The sequence below is a fragment of the Panthera uncia genome, assembly GCF_023721935.1.
Source record: "Panthera uncia isolate 11264 chromosome C1 unlocalized genomic scaffold, Puncia_PCG_1.0 HiC_scaffold_3, whole genome shotgun sequence".
Classification (NCBI taxonomy): Eukaryota; Metazoa; Chordata; class Mammalia; order Carnivora; family Felidae; genus Panthera; species Panthera uncia.
In genome coordinates this window covers 25,124,360-25,143,502 of record NW_026057584.1, presented here as the reverse complement: position 1 = coordinate 25,143,502, position 19,143 = coordinate 25,124,360, and the positions used below count along the sequence as shown (strand labels likewise).

The 19,143-nt window shown below is 34.9% G+C and overlaps 1 protein-coding gene across 1 annotated transcript in view; it reads right to left on the bottom strand.

The window, feature by feature from the left end:
- The window catches only part of ERBB4 (erb-b2 receptor tyrosine kinase 4), a 448,902-nt gene that overhangs the window by 271,234 nt on the left and 158,525 nt on the right, over positions 1–19,143 (bottom strand). The window contains exon 11 of the mRNA XM_049615240.1: positions 2,973–3,105. Within this exon, the coding sequence (XP_049471197.1) occupies positions 2,973–3,105 (133 nt within the window). The remainder of the gene's footprint in view (positions 1–2,972; positions 3,106–19,143) is intronic.

Genomic DNA, 19,143 nt, shown 5'->3' with positions numbered 1-19,143 from the left:
TTTCCTATTGATTATACTATGACTGCCAGAGATTCCCTTTCTCTTGAATCTGACCTAGCAAATCACTGTCTACTGAGCGTGAGTTTTGCAGACTATGCTTTTTGTCACTTGTTTTTGCTACTCTACATTTCTCACAGACATGCTGTGTGTGCTGCCTTAGCCAATCCTGTGAGCCAGAACCAATGCTCTGCAGTCAAGTCCTTCCTAAACTTCACTGGTGTTCCTTCTAGGACTTAAATCCCTTAACATCTCTAGACTTAATTTTGTAAATATCTTCTGTAAAAGGGAAAAATTGTGTTTCAATGAGAGGTTGTGAATGTTAAATATAAAAAATGCCTACAAAGAGCTTAGATTGGCACCCTTTCTGATGTTTCAATGTTGTTCTTAACATTTCAAAAACATTTAACCATGTTGCCAGATAAGAACAATTTTAAGATTGCATTGTAATGAGCTTTCTCTTTCATTTTAAATGCCTGTGCACTCTAATTCTGAGTTGCTGAAATACAGTGGCTTCTATGACCTGGATTTGAATGTTAACAGCCAGGAATTAACTGGTTTTCTAGTCCCCTTCAAAAAGTCCTCTTTTTAGGATTTCTTCTCATATGATAGTCAAAACTATTTTTATATAAAAATAGTTTCCCTGATTTTGGTAAATGTCACATTTGTATTTGTTTTCAGTAATTTTAAGATAACTATTCTACCTAGCCATCTAATTAGCTTGGATAAATTGACACGAAAAGGAAATGATTCGCACAATTAGGTTATTTATCCAAGATTTAAAACTAGGAAGTGATGAAGTTAGGATTTGAATTAATTCTTCCTCAAAGGCTGTTTTTACTAACTGCCAAGCAATGTCAGGAGAAATTAGCCAGTGCCACAAGATTGGAAGTGGGAAAACCTATCATCGCATAGACTAGAATTACATCAGACTTTTACAAGGTACTTTCACTTATTATCTTTCAAGCTAATTCTTGTATATGATTTCCTAGAGCCCTATTACTATTGCAAAATACATGAAAAACTTTATAGCTTTTAATACGTTTGATTTAATGACTTGTAAAATGCTAAACTTTCAAAAACAGTCTGGTAATCAGTGTTGCTTTTTTTAGAAAACAGGTTATTTTTCCTTAGCTTTCATTATTTTGCAGACATGAGACAGAGAATAGTATATGCATTTGCATATGTATCATTTTCATATATCTGACACGTTGAAAATGGAAATGTTAAAAACAATAGCATCTGGAAAGATACAGGATGGAAATCAGATGGTCTGAATTCTAGTGTTGGCTTGTTTCTACAGTGTTCTGACACTGGCCAACACTTAATTCTACCAGTTTTCACTATTTATAAGATGTTGCTGTTAGAAGATAGGATTGCTACAGCCCCATTTCCTCTTCAGTACTGTATGTATGTGTATATATATATATATACACATGTATACATATATATATATAAATGTATACATATATATATACACAAATAAACTTGTAATTCACTAAATGGAATTAAAATCTATTAGTTACACTTTAATGGCATCGGTTGCTAAACAACAAACAAGCGTATTTTAATCATATTTTAATCAAGTATTTTATGTTCAGATAATATCATTCTATTGTAATAATGAGAATAAGCATGAATACAATTTAATGAGAAAAGAAACAAAGAATTTGCTATCCATTATCAAATTTATAAGTTGATTGTAATTTACAAAATTATAAGCTGAAATTTTCCTGAAAAACAATTAAATTCTTATTTTAAATTGTTTCATACTTAAATTTCTCATTTTATTTTTTTTTCCTAAATTTCATGAAGGGAATTGGTTTCTTTCAAAGAAGAGACGTATCAATTATTATTATGATCCAAAGATTTCTATCTTTCTGATATAAAATGCAAAAGTGCAATGTTTCCTCGGATCATGAAAACAGTTATTTAAAATGGGACAATTCTGTAACTGCATTGAAGAAATCATAATTCATGGTTTTATTTCAGCAAAAGCAAAGGCACTGTACATTAACCATTTACAGGTCACTTAAATACCATAATATTGAATTGTACAAGACATGTAGAATTTTAAAACAAAAATTCAAACCTGTAAAAAAAAAAGATAAAATGAGACAATTCATGAAACAAAAGAAGGAATGAAATAAAGAACTTCAAAACTACACTTTTACAGAACTGTTGAAAATCCTTTTGGTGAGCATTATGAGAAAATTTGAATCAGGAACAGTACTAAAAAATGTATTATCACACTAATGAAGGACAACTGTGATGCATGAAATGATATGTTATGATAAACTGATTTTATGACTATGTGAAATGCCATGCAACAAGATATATGCCAGGTTTTATTGTTGGCAATGAGATTATTATAGCACCAGCAGGAATTTAAAATACTTGATTTAAAATACTGCTTAGGTTATCTTTAGAAAGTGGGAGAACACTTCCAAAAACTTCTTCAAATAGAAACTACAAAGGCAATTTTTCTATAGGGTTAAGCAGTTGTCAGAGACGCAGAAACATGTATTGTTTCTAATACACAAATAGACACAGAACTTGGATGGAAAAAATCAATAGGTATATAGTATTCCAGATGAAAATTAATAGGAAAGCATGTGAAAAAAAGATTATTGGAACATCTGAAAGATTACTTGTAATAATCTCCTTCATAAGGAAAATAAGAATATATTTTTCAATTTTGCTTAAGTACAAACTGCCATAATTTACTAAGAATGATCTATTTTGGTACACTTTTTTAAAGTGTGTATAATAGTTGATATATATTTAGACTTATTTCAGATAAAAGTCTTTCCCTTAAAACAATTCTATTCTTGTCAATATGCAACAAGAACTCCCCTGAAAAATCTTGGCCAGCACACACATTCTGCAATTTTACCATTTTCTCATCATTTTAAAATCTGAAACACTCAGTAGTCAAACTTATGAGGTAAAGGCAACATTGTAAGATGCCTTACCCATCATAGAGGTTACAAGACTCTATGCAGCTCCTTCCTCTGCTGAAGCGACGGCAGGACAGGCATTGGTCTGGGCCAGGTCCCCAGCAGCCATCACTTGAACACAGATGGTTGCACACCATTCCTGCAGCAGCTAAAAAGCACACCAAATTCAAGGAAGAAACAAAATAGAAGGCTGTGTCAAAACTTACCAATTTAATATGACTCTTCCTAAGTAATGCTGTTTCTGAAGAAGTGGGATTGAAAGAAATCTGTGGCAGATAACTGTCTGCCCACCCAGTCAGTCACCATGACCCACCCTACTGTCACCTTCTTCCATACTGCAGAGACCCCATCAGTGCCTATGTATATAACCACTACATTTCTCATGAGAATGACCAGATATCAATTGTCTACATCAACATTCTAGGGAGGAAGCATGAAAGAAATTAATCTTCCAATTAAGGTAAGGAACAGACCACCTTTCTCAATCCAAACCTTTGCTCCATTATAACACCAAAAATTTCTTCAATTCCATATGAGAGCTTCATGAAGATATAGAACAAATCATCTTTGTTTTAAAACAAAACAAAACAAAATTTAAAAAGAGAAAGAAAAAGAATAATATATGGAAGATAAGAGGGGAGAAAGAAATGGAAATAAAATACAAGTTTTTTATAGGCCTCTGCTTGCCTTGCTATTTAGCCAAAATGGCACATGTGAGAAAAACATTTTGCAAATATATGAAACAAATCATAGTAGTCATTCATGAGGAGGTATAAGAGAATAAAGTAATAACAAACTAAAATTTAGTTTTATCTCTGTATATTGGGGAGAAAAGTGCCAAAGAAAATTCGGACTTTTTAAAATTGCTACTTAAGGGGCGCCTGGGTGGCTCAGTTGGTTAAGTGTCCGACTTCGACTCAGGTCATGATCTCATGGTCTGTGAGTTCGAGCCCCATGTCGGGCTCTGTGCCGACAGCTCAGAGCCTGGAGCCTGTTTCAGATTCTGTGTCTCCCTCTCTCTGACCCTCCCCCATTCATGCTCTGTCTCTCTCTGTCTCAAAAATAAATAAACGTTAAAAAAATTAAAAAAAAATAAATGAAATAAAATAAAATAAAATAAAATTGTTACTTAAGTTTACCGCTCTGTGCTGACAGCTCAGAGCCCAGAGTCTGCTTTAGATTCTGTGTCTCTATCTCTCTCTGCCCCTCCCCAGCTGGTGCTCGCGCTCTCTCTCTCTCTCTCTCTCAAAAATAAATAAACATAAAAAAATAAATAAATAAACTAATTAATTAATTAATTATTTTCTACTTAAGTTTGCCATCTCTGTTTCCCTTTATATTCAGTAACATTTATTCAGTATATTATTACTTATATAGAATAACATAATTTTAGTTAATGGATACTAGGTGTTGAATAAGAAGGGCCTATAGAGACTTCAAATGTTATTCTGAGTGTCTGAAAAGTTGATTTGTGGCATCTGAAACACAACTCTGTGTTTTCATAAAATATTAAGAATTTCCAAGAAGATTTAAAAAAATCAAAAACATCCTTATCTTCCCATTAGTTACCAAGTTTAATTATTATGGGATGCAAATTGTCATGACAAGAGCATTTGTGAGGTGGGTTGGGATAGAATTGAATATGTGAGTATAATATAAGCAGGAAACATATCTGTGAAAGTTACCTTCTCTAACATATGCTTGAGAAAGTGAATTGCCAGCATCCATGATGCTAACTAGTTTTAAAACACTGAAACAAAATAGCCCAATTTGAAATTCATCCATGTTGCTGTGTGTATCAATTTTCCTCACTGAATATATTCCATTGTATGTATAAACAGCGTTTGTTAAATAAACCATTCACCTACTACTACACATTTAGACTGTTTCCAATTTTGTGCTACTAAAATTAAGTTACTATAAACATCATGTACAAATCTTTGTATAGGCATGTATTTTCACTTCCCTTCAGTAAACACCTAGGAGTAAAAGGGCTGGATGATACCGTAAGTGTAAGATTAACTTGTTAAGAAATGATCAAATTGTTTCTCAAAGTAGTACTATCTTACATTCCCAATAGCAGTAAACTGAACTCAAAAATGAAAGTTTCCCCACATTTTTGACAATATTTGGTATGGTCAGTCTGTTTAATTTTAGCCTTCCTAATAGGTCTGTAGTGATATCTCTTTACGGTTTTGTTTTTTTTTTTTATTTTTTTAAAGTTTTTTTTTTTTTTTTAATTTATTTTGAGACAGAGAGATAGTGAAGAGGGGAGAGTCAGAGAGAGAGGGCAACAGAGAATCCCAAGCACGCTTCCCACTGTCAGAGAGCAGAACGCAAGTGAGGCTTGAACTCACCAAACATGAGGTTATGACCTGAGCTGAAATCGAGAGTTCGACACTTAACCGACTGAGCCATCCACGTGCCCCTCATTAAAGTTTCGATTTGCTTTTCCAAAATGATTAAAGACACTGAGCATCTTTTAATGTGCTTATTTGCTGTCCATATATCTTGTTTGGATAAGAGCTACTGAATCTTCTCATTTTGTATTGGATTGATTGTTTTCACACTAGCTAGTATTAAGCGTTCTTTACGTATTCACTGTCTTTTGAAAATTAGAAGTTTTTAATTAGCAAACAAATTTATCAATTTGTTCTTTTATAAATTGTGCTTTGGGTATCATGTCTAAAAAATCTTTGTCTAATTGAAGGTAGCAAAGTTTTTCTATGATGTTTTCTTTTAGAAGTTTTATGGTATTGATTTTACATTCAGGTGTATGATCCATTTTGAGTTAGTTTGTATGGTGCTGTATTAGTCGAGGCTCTCCAGAGAAACAAAACAAATAGGATATATATGATTTGTCGTAAGGAATTGTCTTACACAGTTCTGGAGGCTGAAAAGTCCCTCCATTTGCCCCCTGCAAGCAGAAGGGCCAGGAAAGCCTATAGCATAATTCCAGTTTCAATCCAAAGGCCTGCAAACTAGGAGCACAGATGGTTTAAGTGCCATCTAAGGGCAGGAGAACACCAATATCCTAGCTCAGAAGTCATACTTAGAGAGTGAATGTTCCCGTCTGTCTTTATGTTCTATGTCGCGGCCGGCGCGACAAACACCGAGGTCAGGGTCCTGAGGGTAGGGGAATGCAAGAAAAAAGAGAGAGAGAAAGTTTGGGAACAGGAGGGTCCCCTGGGCTGATGGCCCAAGTGACGGCTTTATTGTTGCTGTACACAATCTTTTACAACCAGACTCTTAAGGGTTAGGTCATTCTAAGAATAAACAGGTTTCACATAATTGCTGCCAACCAAAACATTTAGTTCTGTGTTTCTTGTGCATTTTCTAGACGGGTCACAAGACCTTGTTGATAAGATTGCTAGCAAAGCACAATTCCCATGTTTGTTTCTATCTGACTCGGGGTAGAAAAAGGGAGCTAGCATTACTGCCAACACCTGCAGACCACAGGCTTCAGAAATTAACTTTCTCGGCCTTGACAAGGCTTTCGTATGCCCTTGAAAGCGGGGGAATGGGAGGGGGAACCACCGGGTTGGCTTGAGTCAACAGGGAACGTTGCTCGACCGGGTCTCAGCCTGGCACCGGGGCCCGGCCCCCCACAGTTCTATCCAGACCTCTAGTGGACTGGATGATGCCTATCTATTTTGCAGTAGATCCATTCAGTCTACAAATTCAAATGCTAATTTCATCCAAAAACACCCTCACAGACACACCCAGAAATAATGTTTAGCCCCACGATCCAGTCAATTTGACACATAAAATTCACCATCACAAGTACTAAAGTTCTATTCATTTTTTGCATATAGATATCCAATATTTCCAGCACCGTTTGTTAAAAACACTATGTGCTGTCATCCAGGCTTTGTTGTTCCATTTAGAGAGCACAGATGAGTAGATTTAGCATAATTCTTATGGATCGTTGGATTTTCAGAATGGTCAATGAGCACTGGCTTCAACTTTAAGTCACCAGCTGTGCTAGCCCCTAACAAGAGAGTCAGACTGTCCTTTGATATTTTGAAGCTAGGCATTGATTTCTCCTCTCTAGCTATGAAATCCTAAATAGCATCTTTTTCCAATATAAGGCTGCTTCATCTATACAGAAATTCTCCTGTTTGGGTTTTTATTTTTAGATAACTATAAATTCATGTGCAGTTGTCAGTAGTAATACAGGGAGATCCATGTTCCCTTTACTCAATTTTCCCTAATAGTGAAATCTTACAGAACTGTAGTTCAATAACACAAAGAGCATATTGACATTGATACAGTATAGATACAGAAGATTTCCATCACACAATGATCCCTAATGTTGCACTGTAAAGCTGCTATAAACATTTGCTTATCGGTTTTTATGTAAATATAAATTTTCATTTGTCTGGAATAAATGCTCAGCGGTATAATTGGTGGGTCATATGATTGGGCATTTTAGTTAACATTTGTTGTTGTTTTTGAAAAACTGCTCAACTGTTTTCTAGGTGGTTGAACCATTTTACATTCTCACCAGGAGTGTAGGAATGATCTCATTTCTGCTATATTCTCTAGCATTTGGTTTTGTCACTAAAATAGCTCTAGCCATTCTGATAGGTGTATATAGATATCTCATTGTGGCTTTAATTTTAATTTCCATAAAATGGATAATAATATTGACATCTTTTAGTGCACTTATTTGCTATCCATATATCCTCTTCAGTAAAACGTATCTTTGTCTTTGTCCATTTTAATTACATACTTTCATTGTTGAATGTTGACAGTTCATTATATATTCTATCAGCTAACCTATATCTATATATCATCTAACTTTTTCTCTCTCTCTGCATCTGAGTTAAAAATAATTTCTCTCAATCTGCAGCTTGCACTTTGGTCCTCTCAATAAGATCTCTTTCAGAGCAATTGTTTTAACTTTAAAATCTAATTTATCAATTTTCCCTTTTATAGATTGTGCTTTTTGTGACAACTCTAAATTCTCTGTCTAGCCATAGGTCCCAAATATTTTCTCTTAATAATTTTTCAAATGCTTTTTCTATATTCATTAATATGGTCATGTGATTTTTCTTCTGTAGCCTATTAATATGATATACTGTTTGATTTTCTATATTGAATAAGCCTGAATCCCTGGAATAAGCCCTGTATGGTTATGCTGTATAATTAATTTATGTATTGTTGAATTGTTGAATACTATTTGCTCTACTTTGCTAAGGATTTTTGCTTCTATATTCCTGAGAAACACACTGGTTTGTAGTTTTCTTTCTTTCTGTCCTTCTGCCTTGCTTTTTCTTTCTTTCATTTATTTCTTTTGTTTGTTTGTTTGTTTGTTTGTTTGTTGGTACTCTTTGTTCACATATGTATCCTAATCTTAAAAATCATCAGTGCAAAGTAGAAATAATTACTCATTTTACAGATGGGCAGAGACTCAGAGAGGCTAAACTGCCTCAGGCTACAAGTGTCAGACTAGGGGTTTCAATGCAGTCCTGCCTTGTTCTCTTTACCCAAGTGGGGATGAAAGTCCCAGCTCCATACCCCACCTTCTGTGACACCAGATGCCAGGGAGGTTGGGGCACCTTGTTTTAGTCTTGTGAGGGTAGAAGCCCACACTTCTCATTCCTTTCCATGGGTGAAGTTGGGCCATGGTTAATTTCTATGGTGTTTGGCTAGAGTAGAGTAGTTGTTGCCTACAAGATTTCTGATACAGCTAGTATGCCCCTTTCCTGGTGCTTTGGAGAGAGAGAACAGGATTTCATTTCAGCTTTTTTGGTAGTGTTTCTGAGTTTTCAGTTTCTTTGCCTCCAAATCTGGGAGGTAGGAGACAAAAAGAAAACCTAGGGGACTCATATCTGTGCTCTTTCTTGGATTCCAAGTTGCCAAATATGTCTTCCTTCTTCTCCCCAAGTATCAAAATCTTACATTTCTTTTATATATAATGTCCAAGGTTTTCAGTTGTACTTAGCAAAGGGAATAGGCAAAGGTACATGTAATTCATCTTACCAGAAGCAGAAATCCTAGTACACATCTTTAATTTACTGCGGTCTATTTTCATTATATTCTACCACTATTTCAGTATTTTCTAGCACTTAATGTATGTCCTAAGAACCCTAAGATAGGATATATCCATTTCTCCATTACTAAGCTTTGAACGACCATCATACATTTTACTTTTCTACATGCTATTCACCACACGCTCATTATTTTAGTCTAAACATTAGATTGCTCTTTTAAGAGAATTAAATAATAAAACAAAGATTCTATATATGTATCCATGTAGGGCTCTTTATCCCATATGTAGAACCATATTTTCATCCATCTGGTATTGTTTACTCCTAACAAAGGACTTCTGTTGATGTTTCTTGCAGTGTGGTTTTCCCTTGGTGCTGCTCTCTCTCTGGCACTCTGTCTCTGTACTCCAGCTGCCTTGGTCTCCCTGGAATCTCAGCTCTGCCCCCTCAACTCAAGCAGTCTCTGGGACTCTTCTGGGTTCCTCCTGACTATGCTGTGGTCTAAAAATTCTCTCAAAGTAGTTGGTCAGAGCCATCGCCAGGCTCACTTCATTTGTTTCTGCACTCTTAGGAATCACTCTCCTTCATTATCTAATATCTACTCTCTTGCCAATTGTCATTTCATACATTTTGTTCTTCTTCTTGTTGTTTCATGAGGGAGAGTAAATCTGATCCCTGCTATTATGTCTTGGCCAGAAAAGGACATCCCATATTTACATTAAAAAATGCAACATGGGATCACTTGCTGTTTCTTGTTTAGAGACAAAAGTTTTCATAGAATATTTCCCCAAAATTCCCCAAAACAGCTTCTAAACACCCACAAAACTTTATTAAAAAGTATATCTCCTTTGACGTGCCCGGGTGGCTCAGTCAGTTGAGCATCTGACTCTTAATTTCGTCTGAGGTCATGATCTCATGGTTCATGCGAACAAGCCCTGCCTAGGGCTCCATGCTGATGGTGTGAAGCCTGCTTGGGATTTTCTCTCTCCTTCTGTCTCTGCCCCTCCGCTGCTCATGCATGAAAGCCCCCCCCCCCAAATAAATAAGTAAACTAAAAAAAAAGTATACCTCCTTCTATCCTGTTTTAATTTATTTACTTTATAGTTATAATCCTAAATAATATATAAATGTAATTTTTAAAGATAGTCTGAAAGAACAGAGACTGAATAGAGTGCTTTCCTATGTAGCTAAGATTGTCCCTCTTCTCAAATATATTATTATTGTAAGTAACTCATAAAATTTGTGGACTTTGCTTAATTACAGTTTTCTCCACGTCTTAGATTTATTAAATTAAACACCATATATTGTAACTATTTTTTTTTTCTTCATATCGTGTGGAGACTCTTCAAAACTTGAATGATTTTATGTTCTACTTGGGAAAGGCTGACAATTTATCTGCTATATTGATTTTAAACTAATAGCAAGAGTTCCTTCTTTCTTATTTATTTATAATGCAGGGAAAGAGGGTTCTCTCACCATACAAAAGAAAAGTCAATTGAAATGGAATCTTTACATAGGTTTCATATCACTGATTACTTACATGTATATGTGACTTGTACTAACTTACAGATGTAAGGAGATTAAAAACTGGTTCAGTTAAGCTGACTGAACATAAATGTGTAAGTTCAAATTCTATTTCATAGAGTTAGAAAGAAGCCAAAGATCTATGGTATCAACCAATATAAAGTTATAATACCCATTTTTATAAACATTCAGCCATTTTAAGTTATTAATAGAGTTTCACACTCTGCAACATGTATACATTTATATACACTTCTAATACAATTTGCATTTGAATAAATCCCCAAAAGTGGGAAAAAAAGTTACATTAATAAAGCAACTTGTAAATACAAGCAGAGTACAGACAAAATCACATTGCATTGTTATGAATCTGGCTCTCTGCTTTCATCACTTTCAAATCCTTATAGGAAATAAAATCAAGGCTTCAAATTTGCCAACTTCTAAGTCTCTCAAATGCATTTTCAATTTCTTCCATTAGAATGTTGACAAAGTCATTAGTATCCCCTGGTTACTGCCAATTTCATGATATCCTATCACCCTTTGGTCTTTTTCACCAATTCTTACTCATTTTTTTCAGGTTTCAAAGCCTCACACTCTTGTCCCTTCTCCTTTCCTCTCCCAAGAGAGATGGACTCTTTAATATTGGGAAGGATAAAAGCTGCCTTCTTTGATTTTCTATTGCATGCTTTGAATTATACGGACAGGAGAGTTTTAGCTTCACCCAAGCTCCTACCTTCTTTTCAACTGCTTAATGCCTCCCTTACTCTGAATTTTTAGATCCTCAATTTCAGAACAGTTTTAGACCAGGAAAACACTAAGTTATCTATTGGAGGAAAGTGAGAATAAACAGAAAACAATTACTTTCTTCTCATTTTTTTCCAAACCACTAGATGATGGTATTGAAGGCTGTGTTGATCATTTTCTCCAGAGTGAAACCAAGAGAAGTGTCTTCACACAGCATAGAACAAAAGGCCAAGGAAGCTTCTTCTTTGAAATTCTTCAGAGAAAAGAACTTTCGATTAGCACCCAGAATTCAACAGTTCTCTGACCTCCCAGAGTGATAGTCACATGGGGAAGGAGTAGAAGGCCTATTCAATGGCTTACAGTTCAAAAGGCCATTACAAGCCTCACTAAAGAAACTTTAGGAATGTAGTGATTAGGCAACCTTTAACTTACTCTGTGTTTTCTCTGGAAGCTGTAAAATAGATTTTTCTTTATCTCATCTGAATTGTTATCTGTCTGTTAAAAATGTGGGGAGATAATAATGTGCTTAGTATTTCAACCTTTATATAGAGTATTGAACTTGCTTTCATTAAAATAGATGCAAGCTTAAATAATGGTTCTTGCTGCTGTACTGCATGTGTTCAAGTAAATGGACTAGCTCAAAATATTGAAATAGAATACCTGTCTAGAGGCACAAATGCAGAAAAAATATTTTTCTTTCATTATACAAAACCATCCATGCTTTTTGTATTACTTACTGTATATAGAGGCATAGGTTTTATTTGAAATATATTTGAACAGATACCACTAGCCTTTTTTTTTTTTTTAAGGCTAAAATACATGACTTAGTTGTAGTAGCTCAGTTTTGTGATCAGAGCAGTATAGATTCAAATCCTTATTCTATGACTAGCCATGTAGCCTCAGGCAATTATTTACATGTTACTCACCTGAAAAAATGAATGATAATATCTCCCTTTCAGGGTTGTGATGAGGAATAGACCTCATATTAGCAGAGTATTTAATGCAGGATTACTTAGCTAAATTAAGCCCTCAATAAATATACTTAAGAGAAATATGAAAACATACAAGTATATTCATGTGTTTACTTCTAAAAATATTTGTTGAGAAACTACTTAACTTTATGCTAGACACTGCTAGCAAATAAGGATATGATGAAAACATGAAATAAAATACATATTCTCTTATCTACAGCTTACAGTCTAGTTGAGAAGACAAACGAGATAAATAATCGCTGAAAGACAGAGAGAGAGAGAGAGAGAGAGAGAGAGAGGGAGAATGCACTGAGAGAATATAGCACTTGTCTTAACCTAATCAGTAAATCGCATTAGGTCTACCCACATAAGGAGGAATAAGAAACTGAGATGAGAAGGATAAATAGGAATAATTAAAGCAAAGAGGGCTGGGGGAATTTGGGAATCACAACTCTAGTCAAGAGAGACTGAGCAGGGAATAAGATTAGTGATTATAGAGAAAAGGCTGGACATGGGCAGTGAGTGGGAAAGTGGTACCTGATGAGATAGTGGAGGTATACAAGAGACAGATTACATAGGATTTACAGGTCATTTACAAGATTTTCTGCTTTGTCCAAAGAGTTATGGGAAGCTGTTGGAAGGTTTTAAACAACAGAGTAAGGATCTTATTTTTTTTTTCCTTCTCCAAATTTTTATTTAAAAACCAATTTGTTAACATACAGTGTAATGTTAGTTTCAGATGTAGAATTTAGTGATTCATCACTTACATACAACACCCGGTGCTCATCACAACAAATGCCTTCCTTAATCTCTACCATCTATTTAACCCAACCCTTACCACCTCCCCTCCAGCTTTTTATCTATAGTGAAGAGTCTGTTTCTTGGTTTGCCTCTCCTCCCCCACTATGTTCATTTGTTTTGTTTCTTAAATTCCACAAATGAGTGAAATCATATGGTATTTGTCTTTCTCTAACTGACTTGTTTTTCTTAGCATAATACTCTTTGGGTCCATCCACATCATTGCAAATAGTAAGATTTCATTGTTTTTTTTATGGCTGAATAATGCTGCAGTGGACATAGGCATGCAGATATATTTTTGAGATCTTGATTTGATATTTTTTGGATACATCCCTAAAAATGGGATTGCTGAATCATATGGTAGTTCTTTTTTTAAGTTTTTGAGAAACCTCTATACTGTTTTCCATAGTAGCCACTCCAACTTACATTCCTGCTATACAAAATTTTCCTTTCCTCCACACCCTCACCATCACTTGTAGTAAGTTCTCTTATTTTAACATGTGTGAGGTGCGGTTTCCATCTGCATTTCCATGATGATTAGTGATGTTGAACGCCTGTTTTCATGCTCTTGTTGGCCATATGCATGTCTTTTTTGGAGAAACTTCTCTTCATTCCTCTGCCCAATTTTAAACAGGAAAAGTTTGCAGCTTTCTGTTGAGTTGTATGGGTTTCTTACATAATTTTTGTATAAACACCTTATCAGATATAATGATCTGTAAATGTTTTCTCCCATTTTAAAGTTGCCTTTTCTTTTTATTGATTTTTCTTTTGCTGTGCAGGAACTTTTTAGTTTGATGTAATCCCACGTGCTTACTTTTGCTTTTGTTGCTTCTGTTTTTGGTGTTATATTCATAAAATCATTGCCAAGACCAATGTTAAGGAGCTTACTACTGCTTATGTTTTCTTCTAGGAGCATTATGTTTTCAGGTCTTATGTTTAAGTCCTTAACCCATTTTTAGTTAATTTTTGTAAGTGGTATGAGATAGGCATCCTATTCCATTATTTTGCATGTGAACATTCAGCTTTCCAAACATCATTTATTAAAGAGACTATTTCTTCCTGCATTCAATATTGTTGGCTCCTTTATAAAATATTAATTGACTATATATGTATGGGTTAATTTAGAGCTCTTGATTCTGCTTCATTAGTCTATGTATACGTTTTTGTACCAGTACCACACTGTTTCAATTACTATAGCTTTGTAATATAGTTTAAATCAGGAGGCATGAAGCCTCTACCTTTGTTCTTTCATAAAATTGACTTGGCTATTCAGAATCTTTCACAGTTCTGTAGGAATTTTAGGATTTTTTTTCTATTTCTGTGAAAAATGCCATTGGAATTTTGATAGAGAGTGTATTGCATTTATATATGACTTTGGGTACTGTGGACATTTTAACAATATTAACTCTTCCAATCCATGAATGTGGGTTATCATTCCATTTATTTGCATTTTCAATTTCTTTGATCAATATTATGTAGTCTGATGTATAGATATTTTACTTCCTTCATCAAATTGATTCCCAAGTATTCCTAAGCTGTGGCTTTTGCATACTCAGTCTTTGTTATGTTGAGATATGTTTCTTCTATTTATTCTATATCTAATTTGTTGAGAGCTTTTTTTCATGAAAAAATGTTGAATTTTGTCAAATGCTTTTTATTCATCTCTTGAGATGATGATGATTTTTGTCTTTCATTCTATTAGTATGGTGTATCATTATATTGATCTAGCAATAGCACTGCTAGGAATTTACCCAAGGGATACAGGAGTACTGATGCATAGGGGCACTTGTACCCCAATGTTTATAGCAGCACTCTCAACAATAGCCAAATTATGGAAAGAGCCTAAATGTCCATCAACTGATGAATGGATAAAGAAATTGTGGTTTATATACACAATGGAATACTACGTGGCGATGAGAAAGAATGAAATAGGGCCTTTTGTAGCAACGTGGATGGAACTGGAGAGTGTGATGCTAAGTGAAATAAGCCATACAGAGAAAGACAGATACCATATGGTTTCACTCTTATGTGGATCCTGAGAAACTTAACAGAAACCCATGGGGGAGGGGAAGGAAAAAAAAAAAAAAAGAGGTTAGAGTGGGAGAGAGCCAAAGCATAAGAGTCTGTATATTCTGAACCATCCTTGCATCCCAGGGATAATTCCACTTGATCATTGTGAATGATTATTTAACTGTGCTATTAAGTTCAGTTTTCTTAAAAAAATTTTTTTTAATGTTTATTTTTGAGAGAGAGAGAGAGAGAGACAGAGTGTGAGCCTGGGAAGGACAGAGAAACGGTGACACAGAATCTGAAGCAGATTCCAGGCTCTAAGCTATCAGCATGGAGCCCGACTAGGGGCTCAAACTCAGGAACTGTGAGATCATGACCCGAGCTGAAGTCGGATGTTTAACCCACTGAGCTACCCAGGTGCCCCTAAGTTCAGTGTTACAATATTTTTTTTAAGAATGTTTGAATCCATATTTATTCAAGGATATCAGTTTGTAATTTTCTTTTCTTACGGTGTCCTTATCTGGCTTTCGTATCCAAACAATGCTGTCCTTGTAAAATGAATTTGGGAGTGTGCCCTCCTCCACATTTTTTTTGGAAGAGTTTGAGAAGGATTGGTGTTAATTCTTCTCTAGATATTTGGTAGAATTCACCAATAAAACTAGAAAATAATAAATAAAACTGGGCTTTTCTATGATGGGAGGTTTTTAATTACTGGTTCAATCTCCTTACTTATCTGTTAAGATTACCTGTTTTTTCAAAGCATAATTCAAACTTGTATGTTTTTATTAATTAGTCCATTTTTTCTAGGTTGTCTACCTTGTTGCCATATAATTGCTCATTGTAATCTTTTAATAATCCTTTGTATTTCTGTGGTATCAGTTGTAATGTCTCCTCTTTCATTTCTAATATTATCTGGGTCCTCTCTCTTTTTACCCTGGTAAATGTAGCTGAAAGTCTGCCAATTTTTGTTTATCTTTAAAAAAAAAAAAAAAAAACACTGTTCATTTCATTAATCTTTTCTATTGTTTTTCCATTCTATATTTCATTTATTTCAGTTCTGATCCTTTTTATCCTTCCTTCTGCCAACTTTGGACTTCGTTTTTTCTTGTCTTTTTTAATTCTTGTGGTATAAAATTAAGTTGTTTATTTGAGATCTTTCTTTTCCTTTCTTTTAAAATGTAAGTATTGCTATAAACTTCTCTCTTAGGACTTGTTAAGCTGCATCACATTAGTTTGGTATGGTGTGTTTCCATTTTTGTTTAAGATATTGATTTATCTTTTAATTTCATTGAAGGACCAATTGGTTGTTAAGTAGTGTGTTGTTTAATTTATACATATTTGCGGATTTTCTAGTTTTCCTCCTGTTACTGGTTCCTAGTTATATACCATTATGGTCAGAAAAGATAACTGGCATGACTACAATCTTTTAAAATTTGCTAAGACTTGTTTTGTCACCTGAAATGTGATATATCCTGGAGGATATTTCATGTGTGCTTGGAATGATATATATTCTGCTGCTATTGGATGGAATGTTCTATATATGTCTTTTAGGTCCAGTAGGTCTAAAGTATAGCTCAAGTCCAGTGTTTCCTTATTTCCTTATAGTTCAAGTCCTTAGTTTGTGTATGGATGATCACTGAAAGTGGGGCATTAAAGTCCCCTGCCATGATTGTATTGTTAGTGATTGCTCCCTTCAGATCTGTTCAGATGCTCTGTTGTTGGTTGCATATATATTTATAATTGTTATATCCCCTAGGTGAATTCACCCCTCTTTTACTACATAATGACCATCATTGTCTTTTGTTACATTTTTTACTTAAAGTCTATTTTGTCTAATATAACTGGACCTGGTTTCTTTGGTTTCCATATAATATGCTCTCTTCTTTTGCCTAAAATAATTTGAGTTGGGTTTTTGCCATTAAAAGAGCACTGGATTAGTTTCTTTTTGCTATTGTAATAAATAACAAAATGTAATCACTTAAAACAACACAAATTTAGTCCTTAGAGTTCTGGAGGTCAGAAGTCCTCTTGGGAAGAGGATCATCATAAGACTGTGTTGCAGTGACGTCTAGGAGTAGGGAACATTAGGTATATATGTGGAATGAGAGTGTAGTCTTTGTAACATGTTAGAATGAGTTAAAACTAGAGAAGTTAGGAGGGATAGGAATGGGGGAATAATTGATAAGACATACCCACTCACTCACCATATTGAATAGGTTGAACAGACATGACCCAAAGCTTTGTTTAATCTTTTTTTTAATTTTTTTTAATGTTTATTTATTTTTGAGAGAGAGAGAGAGAGAGAGTGACAGAGAGAGAGAGAGAGAGAGAGTGACAGAGAGAGAGAGACAGAGCATAAGCGGGGGAGGGGAAGAGAGAAAGGGAGACACAGAATCCGAAGCAGGCTCCAGACTCAGAGCTGTCAGCACAGAGCCCAATGTGGGGCTCCAACTCACTAGCTGTGAGATCATGACCTGAGCCGAAGTCAGACACCCAACTGACTGAGCCACCCAGGTGTCCCCAGCTTTGTTTAATCTTCAGTATTCTAGTTACTATATCTCTGACTTGATGGCACCTGGGAAGGAAATTCTAATGGGGAAGATAACAGGCAGCAGGGACAACAGTGACAAAATATTAGAAAGTCCTTGAATATTCTTAGAACACTGAGCACATTATAAAGTACCTCTCAGGAGGCACATTAACTGTAATAGAGTAAAATAAATTTCTAAGTGTTTTGTTGAAACTCTAAATACATAAAATTTAATAGTACAATATATTGTGCTATAATTACTCAATTAATTTGTAAACTATTATTAAATATTCCTTTGTTTTATTATGTTATCTTACTAAAAGGAAAAAAAAAACACCATAGGATGCCTTTTAAAGTTCTTTATCTTTGTCTCCCCAAACTATTATTAAATATATAGTTTCATGTTACTCAACTGTGAATTTTCCTGTCGTACATCCTTTTTGAGGAAATAAATCATCATAAGAAGAAATGAATTATCAGGACTATATGTTTTTAATTATATTTCTGACTATAGAACAATAGGAAGAATGATGGGGGGTGTGACAGTAGTTTCTCAAATGATTTCCCACAGACATCTGCCTCAGAATGATCTGGTATGTGTTAAAAATGCAGAATCCTGGGCCTCAAACCACTGTATATATTCGTTTCCTAGGGCTGGTGTAACAAAATGCCACAAAATGAGCAGGTTAAAATAACAGAAATTTATTCTCCCACAGTTCCAGATTTCAAAATCAAAATGTCCGCAGGCTGTTTCCTTCTTGGGGGCTCAGAGGCAGAATCTGTTCTTTGCCTCTTCCCTAGCTTCCGGCGATTGCTAGCAATCCCTGGTGTTCCTAGGCATACAGCTGCATAACTCCAGTCTCAGCTTCTGCCATCACTTGGATTTTTTCCCTATGAGCGCGTGTATATGTCTGCATGTGGCGTTCTCCTACCTGTGTCTGTCTCTGCATCTCTCCTCTTCCTACAAGCACTTGGGCCATATTGGATTAAGGTCCTACTCCACTCCTGTGTAAACCTCATTTTAATTTACATCTTAATTACATCTACGAAGACCTTATCTCCAAATAAGGCCACGTTCACAGGCATTAGGACTTTAATACATCTTTTGGGGAGATACCATAGAAGCCACAACACTTATCTAAGCAATAATCTCTGGAAACTGACACACAGACTTCTGCATTTTTAATAGTTAAAAGCTGGTGCCTTAAAATTCCCCAACTACTGATCTAGCAGCGAGTCAGGTTAAAATGTTGCCATTTGTGATAAACACTGAAGCCTGCAGTCATTCTGGTTTTTGTTGTTGAGAGGCCATCAGTTCTTCCACAATTTCTGGTTTACAAAATGGAAGGAGCGCCATTTCTGAAATTATAACTGCTTACTACCCTTTTAATAAGAACACGAAGAACATTTTAGAACATTGTTAGTAATTAGATACTGTGTTATTTCAAATACAACAAAAAACTCCTATTTGCATTTTTTTACAAAGTGCATTAATGTATTTCTTCAGTATAAAGAAGAAAATCTTAGAAGTACAATTAAGATTTTCTATCTTCTGATTACTTAGAACAATGACTTCACTATATTCTAAGCTACGTACTATAAGTTTTGTACTGCAC